This window comes from Tachypleus tridentatus, chromosome 12 (genome assembly GCF_004210375.1).
Source record: "Tachypleus tridentatus isolate NWPU-2018 chromosome 12, ASM421037v1, whole genome shotgun sequence".
In the NCBI taxonomy this organism is placed as follows: Eukaryota; Metazoa; Arthropoda; class Merostomata; order Xiphosura; family Limulidae; genus Tachypleus; species Tachypleus tridentatus.
Window position 1 is genome coordinate 86,563,153 of NC_134836.1, and position 9,645 is coordinate 86,572,797.

General features: G+C 31.4%; 1 protein-coding gene across 1 annotated transcript; it reads left to right on the forward strand.

The window, feature by feature from the left end:
- Window positions 1-904: 904 nt before the first annotated feature.
- On the forward strand, window positions 905-8,592 carry LOC143233891 (uncharacterized). The gene is made up of 6 exons (XM_076470748.1): window positions 905-1,061; window positions 1,454-1,515; window positions 3,438-3,539; window positions 7,061-7,087; window positions 7,901-7,987; window positions 8,384-8,592. The coding sequence occupies exons 1-5, from the start codon at window positions 980-982 to the stop codon at window positions 7,961-7,963; spliced, it is 336 nt and encodes a 111-aa protein (XP_076326863.1). The 5' UTR covers window positions 905-979; the 3' UTR covers window positions 7,964-7,987; window positions 8,384-8,592.
- Window positions 8,593-9,645: the final 1,053 nt, after the last annotated feature.

A 9,645-nucleotide genomic window follows, 5' to 3' on the forward strand; every position in this document is an offset into this window, starting at 1 on the left:
TAGTGGTTGTTTAGTTAAGGATTATATTACATATTCTGCTAGTTTATTCCAAATAATCTAAAACGTTTGTTAAGCAGTATTAGACTTAGATTGGTTTGTCTTTATTCCATTTATTTAATATTAATTCCTGACAGACTTACTTAATTTTGGAAAAATAATATAAACAATACCTGATTTCAGGTCACATATATGTATTGTTGTCTGTTAAACACCTGTTTAATACCTAAACCAGTTAATAGATAGTTAATAATGTATATATTGTTAGTTCAAACGTCTACTTATTCAATTCATGTTAAATATATACTTATACAATGTACTCATTCAGAGCTAAAGGTTCATAACAGAATAATTAGAAGAGTGTACTAGTCAAAACACTTTATTAAAAGCATAACGATTTATAACTTCGAAACAAACGAAAACTGAGCTCATAGATTTTAAAAAATGGTAAATTTAAAGGTAATTCAGCTTAGAAACTATAGTATATATTTGCAACAGCACAGCTCTAAATTACGTTTATGTACAGGGTGTCCTAAAATTTCTTGACCATGAAGAGAAAATACACAATTTATTTTTAATTTATTCATTATTCAAATTTCATCCCATTAACAGCCACACATAATTTCTTGCTATACTGTGCCATGAAGGTGTTTTGTTTTCCTGAAATACGTACAGCTGACATTCGAAATGTGTTTGTTGAACTTTAAGTAAAAATAAAAATTACTCTTTCTGTCGATCATTCAGACACTGGTATATGCAGCTGACAATTATCTCAAGTATCGACGAAACGCAGCCAGGTGTTTCCTACCAAAGTTACCTTGATACAACTAAGATTATTCATTTGTAGAGTAAAGCAAGTACTGTGTTCAAGATTATATTTATCTGTATTTACAAGTTTTACGATTATTTGATATCTATATAAAAGACTAAACAGAGAAATGGCATTATTTTAATTTTATTAAAACAGAAAGACAAGTTAGAAATGAAATTTCTCAGTAGCATATTATTGTTTTGTTGCTTTAGTTTTACAGTACTATGTCAAACTCCCCCAGACGCCCTTTGTGGTAATTAATTTATATTAGTTGATGTCACTGGAAATTTAATTAATATAAAATTAGAATATTTCTTATTTGTTGCACAAACGTTTTACTTTATTCATTACTCTAACTATGTTAAATAAATATTTATATTTATTTAATGGTTAGTAACCTTTAAACCATTTCTCCTGTTTTCCTAAGTCTAGTAAATTTGAACATTTTTATTTTATTTTCTGCTAGAAAACAAATCGCAAATAATCAAAAAACGGAAATCTGCTTTAAAGAAAAGGTAGCTCACTGTTTTAGTTTTATATGTTGCAATATTTATTTTTGTATAGAATAAACGAGTTGTAAAGCTGAATTGTTGTTGTATTTAGCAAAGATTTTATAAATATATTTTGCGCCACTTCCTTTTTAAGAACTGAACGAAGACCAGATGGAAAAATACTTGATATGCGCAAGTGAGAAGGTCCCTCTATGGGTAAGTAGTTGTTACAATTGAAATACTTCTAACTCAACAATGAGATAGAGAAACAGAAGAGAATTTACATAAGCGTGTGTGTCTTACAAAGGTGTGTATTCCTACCTAAGAGTAACGTTTATCTACAGGGTGGCCCGTGACTCCCTACCCATCCATATATCTTATGTGTCCAGGGTGTCACCAGTATTCTTGCCTTCATGTACCCACGTACTTGTCACAATACGCTCTTCAAGTGTAAATGGGCTTACATCGGCCATATTTCTCTAAAAAAAAGAAATAAATTTATAATACATGCGTAATTGAATATAATATAATAACATATGGGTGTGTAGAGCCTTACGGGTTACCCTGTATGTATTCATTCCTTATTTGAATAAGTAGATGCAATACTTACAAATTGTATGTTTAGAGGGATAACCAGAACCCATATATTATAAGTGTGACATTTGGATTTTAAACCAGATGATAAAACCACAAATGTAGATTCTCTAAACAGAAGATTTCAACTTAGCAAGTATATATTCCAAGAGAAATATCATTTTAAAGTTAGAAAATGTTCCAAAAGGAATCACTTTTTTGAAGTATGAACACGTTTCAAATGGAATTCCACTGCCTCGTGTGTATTTTACACCAACTTAAAGTCCTCAATCTGAAAAATAATTTTATTTAGATAAATACATTTTCTATTTCAGAGTCTGTTGTCAGGATAATTACAGTCTACAATTGGCTGAGAACGTTATATCTAAAGATCTTGGAATTTTACCACGTCTTACATGTCATGTCGTCATGTCCATTCTGCCTCTATTTCAGCAATAGCTTTTCAGCCTAGTTTCTTTTGTAAAAGGTTCCGCCATAAGCTTGTCATGTTTAAAGCACATTAATCCTCCTTGCCAACTTTCCGTAATAGGTCACTTTTTCAGCACATATTTCAACTATCCAATGGCACAGAAACGCAGAGTTGTCAAGTCTGTCGACATCATCAGTACGTCTTCAATGGGATAGAATGAATACATATTCCATACTCCAGTTGATTAAAGTATACGACTATTAAAAGGAAGATATGGCTAAAACGTATCTTGGTGAACATATACCTTGCTGGTCTCGTTTCCAGACTGGTGTCCTTTTTTTATTATAATGTGTACTGTTCTTTGGGATAGATAGGTGGCGTTTGTTACTAGCCCTTGTGTTCGTGGATTCTCATCTGTTACAAAACGTTTCACTTTATTTACTACAACTGAAGTACGACTTGTCACAATTTCCTTTCAAGGTGATCCTGAATCCTCAGGTCATCCATATTTATTTGTTATCTTATGTCATTATGTACAAGGGATATCGAGGTTTTAGAAATTCTAAAACCCTGACCTGAACATATTTTTATTATACTAGTAGATAAATATTTTATGACCGAGTTGGCTGTTATATACTCTTCTCGAAATCAACAAATTTCGATGGTATTATACTATATATTTACGAAATGGCAAAATGTCAAAATGTAACTCTCATATATGCTGCTCTACCATGTTTTTGCATCGGCTGCGAATATCATATGACTAGATTAGTTGCTTGTTAGAAGTCATTTTAACATAATGCACTCAACCCTTTTGTATTCGCAAGCAAATTGTTCATAGTTTAATGCCAGAATTCGTGCACGGGCCACTCCAGTATTCTATCTGAGTAGATACGAAACTTTAAGCCTATTCTGATGTTTTGTTGTTAGTACATATTGAAAATCTTTCGTCTACTGAACAGGTATCAGGTCTAATTAACAAACCTCGCTGGGTTAGTTCAAACAATATTCAAATGATATCGCTTCACCAAAGAATAAAATTAATCGAATTAATTTACTAATTTGATATTTTAATATCTCATCAAAACAGTATTTTGGAAATTTCTTATTATTATTGGTCTTTCTTTAAGAACAGGTTATAAAAGAATATCAACGGTGCAAAGAAGAAATTATGCCTGGAACTTCTGACATTGATGCCATAAAGAAAACATGCAAAAACACTGAAATAGCAAATGAGGTAAAATTTCAGTTTTTGATAGTTTAAATTTATAATTAATCGTTATGAGCCCAAAATCGAGATTTTTTTGCTACTTATGCTAAAGCAACTAGTGTTTATAATTTCGAGCTTTATTCTCATGGAATGGGTTTTGGTATTTACTTACCTTTATGTAAGTAAACGTAGACTGATGTTTTGACTTTCACTTATCGTTATTGTCTCGAAATTTGAAATTTCTAATTTCACTTGAAAAGTTCTCATCACATAGCTTACTTTGTCCTAAAAAACTTATTATTTGTCGAACATACCACTTGATCTCGTAATAATTGATCAGTGGCACAATGTAAAGAATATAGACTGTTCATTTTAACTCCAAGCTTGGACTCATCATTTGTTTTAAATATGTATATAATTTTCATAAAGATATCAAAACATCTATATATATATATATATATGTATGTATGCATAAAGCAAAAAATATGTGTATTTATCTCGTCATTGTCTAATTACTCCTATATTGCTGGGATAATAGTTTAGTACCTGAAGTATGTTAATGGGGGTTCACAAACCCTTCCACCCCAATTATTGAGCAGTTATTATTTTTCACGTAAGTTAACGTTAATTACATCCATAGATGGCGCTAGGTCTTTATACAAAAATTCATTAAATTTTCTGTAACAAAACTTACATGGTGTGAAGAGAAGGGCACACAAACGTCTTATATACCTTATAGCGCGCTAGCACTCTCTGTGAAAGAATGCAATAAAAAACTGCCCTACTATTACAATAATAAATAAACTTAGCTAAAGTTTCTACTCCAACAGCCACTTTAAGGCTCATATTAAGAACTGTGGGTTGAATTATACCAACTTTTTACTTTGACCTGTGATCTTTCAACATCTGCCTGTAAAACAATTTTGTATCCAACGACTATCTATTAAATAATTTGAAACACTTTCAACAATTGAAACAATTTCACTCTACAGTGAAACACTGTAGGAGACATAAAGAGATGGATGATGAAAACAGATAACAGGTATACCGCCACGACTTTGACCATTACCTGTTCTTAAAAAGTCATCTTGAGCATCGCACAGTGTATAATAAGATTTAAATGTACACACATTGAATTTTCAAAATTTATACAAAACTTCAGTTGAGGTAATAATGAATAATGTAGTAACATGTTATGTTATAAATAAATTGTGCAAAAGTTATGATTTTTGTTATATTTATCATAGCATCCATTCTCACATTTTTTAAGAGCATAACCCACACAAAGAATGAGTACCTCAATTCGTTGCACATAATATTGCTTAGTGTTCATCCTTATTGGCTAAGTATGTTCTTTCCATATTATAGCAAAATATACCATAGAACTCACTTAAGGCCACTTTCAAGGATTCTTTTTATGATTTATTATAACAATTTTGATATCTATTCTCATTGTTCTTGACCATTACGTGACGTCATGTCTAGATTTAAATTATTGACCCTATTTGTTGCAAAATAGTTGAAGCTTGTTATTTGTAAGTACAAATTACACCTAAAACTGACCCTTTATAGGAGGATTGCATTTACTACAAGTTTTCTATTAATCAGTTAGTCAATGAAACGGTTTTTCGAATTTTATCGTTAATCAATAAAAATTTATTCTAAAAAAATTATAAATAAAACCTTAACTAGTACGCTTGGTAAATATACTTTGGTTTTCATGAAAGTACTAAATGTTTCCATTTCAGGACAAAAAATAAAGAAAGGAAGTAAAAAGGTAAAAGTAGTGAGTACAGAGACTTCATCCCAAGGAACACTGAAATGTATGAAGGGAGAAATGGCTGTCTTAAAGAGCATTAGATAAAATATTTAATGCTTTGAAGACTATTCCTTTAGTCAAGTATGTCTGCGGACTTACAACGTTAAAAATAGGGTTTCGATACCCGTGGTGGACAGTCCATTGTGTAGCCTTGTGCTTAATTCAAACAACATCCCTTCAGTTAATGTAGAGACAAGGAGACGCTTTAATGCTGTTAACATTTTCGTTACAAAATTCGCACGTCTTTAAGTAATAATACTGTTGACACGCTTTATTTTCTTCAGTCATTTCTCATTCAAAATAAAAAATAATGAGAGAATTACCTGTTACAAAAATACCAAAGAATGTCGAAATTTATTATAAAAAGATTTTAATGGGATGTTTACCATTCCAGTTGGTATAGAGACAAGTGGTGTTAGCTCTTAAGTCTAGATACAAAATTGAGCATTTTTTTAAAAATGATATGATAAGCAAGCTGTAGTCTCATTAACGATATGATGTAAATAAAACAATAGAAGTTTTTCAACATTTCAGAAATATTTAATTTTTAGTCATTTGAAGCAGTTAATCATCCATTAATTGGAAAAAATTGGTCATTAATAATTTTTACAAAACAAAATCGTTAACCATGCACTAGTTACATTACAAAATTTACCAACGTAAAGTTCTCTTCTTTCATCAACCCACAGTGGTTTGTAAGCTAACATCATTAGAAACTGGGTTTCGATACCCGTGATGGGCGGAGCACACATAATCAGTTTTCTACATTCGTACTTAACTTCAACAATAAACAAACTCTTTTTTAGTGTTTAGAAAATTCTGCAAGACATGAAATTTTAGTAGTTTAAAGAAAGATATGCTAGTAATGGTAAACCCCAACAGTAAAAAAAGATAAAAGTATTGCTTCAGTAGGTGGCTACTTCACGACCGACAAACAGAGACACATCGGAGGTATTAAGAAAAGTTTTACCACCAAAAATAATTCAAGCACACGGCGATCCATTGCAACTAGTGTAGGAACATCTCCTCACGATTGTGAATAACACTCTTTTATATTAAAAGCTTCTCCCAAAGTACACAGCATAACAGGAGGGCGGCTTTCCAATGCTATGCTCGCGACATCTATCGAGCGACAAAATTGACAAAAATGTGTTGTCCCATTCTAAAAAGCATATGCGTACTCTACTTTAAGTGTCTGAAAATGTCCAAATAATTCATTATCACTATGCACACGATACAACATTTCAATAATTGTACACAACATGTCGCAAAAACATTTTTTGGTTGTAGATAATAGATATGATGTTAAGTAAGACATTAAGTAGATCGTGAAAATGTCAATATTAACGCCAATATATAATCTTGTTAATTTTCTGACACCGCTATAACATGAGGAAACATGATGCTCACAAAATAGCAGTATTACGAAAAAGCACCTATAATGTCATATGTTGAAGTCAACATGCCATTTTTCTGATGACGGAAAAGAAGGCCTAAACACTCATTCTTGATTTATTACCATAAGTCATAAATGTGTGAGAATCCCTGTCTATGTGTGTGTGTGTGTGTACATATATATATTATTTAGTAATGGTAATCTCACAAAATGTGAAAAATTCATCCACTTATATTTTCTTCAAATTTATGTGTCGCTATTAAATAAAATTTTGAAATGTTGACAAAATGTCATCATTCAATTACTGTTCTAATTTTTTTTTTTTTGTGATAGCTTTCCATGTGCATGACTCCAGAGGTTGTAAGTATATATTTGTTATATTTTGAATGTCAAACAATACTCAGAGTTATTTCTTCAATAATTCACTAATAAACTGATTTAGAGGGGAATTCGACTTTTTGAATATGTTTTGATCATAGAAATTATCTTCACTGTAAATATTTTTTTTTAAATTTTGCATACATATTATTATATTTAAATTTTCCGTTTAAAAAAAAGGTCTGACGTGACCTGATTTGTTGGACTGTGAATCTACGAGCCTTCGACTAGTTAGTACCTCACGAGCGCAAAAATCACGTACGCATATTGGTGCCAAATGACTTCATAAAAAGGAGTGTCAGATGTCACTATTCGGTTAGATTACATCAGAGTTGTTTGTGATCATTACAGAATAACTTCCTTTAACCAAAGAACTGAAATTATAGATGGCTAATTCAGCTAGTCCTTGTGTAGTTTTGAGGGACTATTGAAAGTAAACATACCATTCTAAACATTTTACAACTTTAAGAAGTAAATATTGCATGCGACTTCATTTGTTTGTTATATTTCGCGCAAAGCTACTTGATGGATGCTACCTATTCTGGTATTCCCTAAATTAGAAGCGCTAGACTAGATGAAAAGCAGCTAGTCAATAACACCCACCGTTAACTCTTAGATAACGCTAATCGAATAATGGAACTGACCTTAAAGTACAACGTTCCAACGCCTTGAAAGGCGAGCGTGTTTGACAATGTGAATAGATTCAGAGTCATATTTATTTTATTACATGTAATTTATACAATGTATTTTCATTAAAATGTAACTTGCAAGTCGATAAACTTTTGCATTTTTCAGATGGAAATACAAGAGGAACTCGAGCAAATTGTCAAAGAATGTGTGAGCCAGGTGGGAGGTTAATAAGATGACATGGCATAACATAAGGTAATGAATCAATCTTGAAGGGAAATAATACTCAAAGTTTAGAAACAACTAAATGTATGAATCAGTTATTATAGTGTTCCGTTTTTTATTAATGACACTAAAACACTATTATATTGCAATACTACTGTGATATTATAAATGTATTTTATTTTTCTTCATTATTTGGATTATTTTCTTTAGTAAATGAAGCCATTTGGTAATTTACCAGAAATTCCCTAACTGGCCAATCAGTAGTAAAAGAATTCAGTCTGGCAAATGTAAATTTCAGATGTTTCTAAAACACCTATTAAACCATGTATTTTAAAATATCATAATTATTTATCATAACTGGGCATAATCTTTATTAAATAAGTGCATAATATGTACCTTCTGATTGTATTTTTTTTTCTTTCATAGTTTCGGGTCACGTCACACCGACCACATATGCATGTCTTAAATTAAGTAAATAATAATTTTACCTTTTAGAATTTCAACTGTTAATAATAATTTCGGTAATATATGCAGTGAACACTCTGTAAAAAAAAAATTACTAATAAACTAAGTTTTTCATTCCTTGGATTCAAACCTGAAAAATAAATTGTTTGTTTGTATTATTTTCATAGCGATTTCATGTCTGATGCGTAACTTATTTTCTCTCGTTTCCAGAAAAATTATGAGAGTGTATTGTAATCAAATTCATGTTTATCTGTCCGAATATCGGAAAGAAACAAACCATTGTGTTTAAAGACTTTATACGTGATGGGAAGCCAGTATGGGAAGTCAGTATAGGGCGTTTTTACGGTTTGGAGTTAATAACTATGCAAAGTGTGATCAGATTTGTACCAAATTTTGAAGTGTGTACAAAAAGTGAAATTCCTAGCAACTTTACGTATAATATCCTGCTTTATGTAGAATATTCTACTCACGAAATAAAATTTGACATCAACATTATTCATGCCTGTTCTCCTGTCGTTACCTCCGAAAGTATAAGCCCCAGCACGGCCAGGTGGTTAAGGCGCTCGACTCGTAATCTGAGGATCGCGGGTTCAAGTCCCTGTCACACAAAACATGGTCGCCTTTTCAACCGTGGGGGTATCATAATGTTAGGTCAATCTCACTATTCATTGGTAAAAGAGTAGCCCAAGAGTTGGCGGTGGGTGGTAATGGCTAACTGCCTTCTCTCTAGCCTTACACTGCTAAATTAGGGACGGTTAGCGCAGATAAACCTCAAGTGGATTTGCACGAAATTTAAAACAAACAAACAATGTGTTGAGCTTTTCCTGCATGCGCATCTTTTTAAACAGAAGACAGACGAATGCTTGGACAGACACAACAGTTCGCAATATATAATAAGACAAAAAATGAATAAATTGTTAGCAATATTTTAAATGTAACATATAAAATAACAGGACAAAGTTTCACCAGAGTTTCAGATGTGGTGAAAAATTTAAAAGGAAATGTCGAAAAGCATGTAGAAATCACCTTAATTAAATATTATTCTGTTTTTATTATTTAGTTGGGCAAATAATTTAGTGAATATTTTTAGTAGTTTTGTATTTCATAGAATATTATTAACCCTGTAAATAACTTGAATATGATTAGAAATCAGGTTTGTTTTGGTTGCCAGCAAAAGAAGCTGCAACTAATAACTGGAAATATTTGTATAGAAAAAATAAAAC

Excerpts from the sequence above, each read along its gene's own strand:
- LOC143233891 (XM_076470748.1), top strand. The coding sequence starts at position 980 with ATGAAATTTCTCAGTAGCATATTATTGTTTTGTTGCTTTAGTTTTACA. Across the intron at positions 1,062-1,453 it reads TCCCCCAGACGCCCTTTGTG|AACTGAACGAAGACCAGATG; the intron begins GTAATTAATTTA and ends TTCCTTTTTAAG. Across the intron at positions 3,540-7,060 it reads ACACTGAAATAGCAAATGAG|CTTTCCATGTGCATGACTCC; the intron begins GTAAAATTTCAG and ends TTTTTGTGATAG.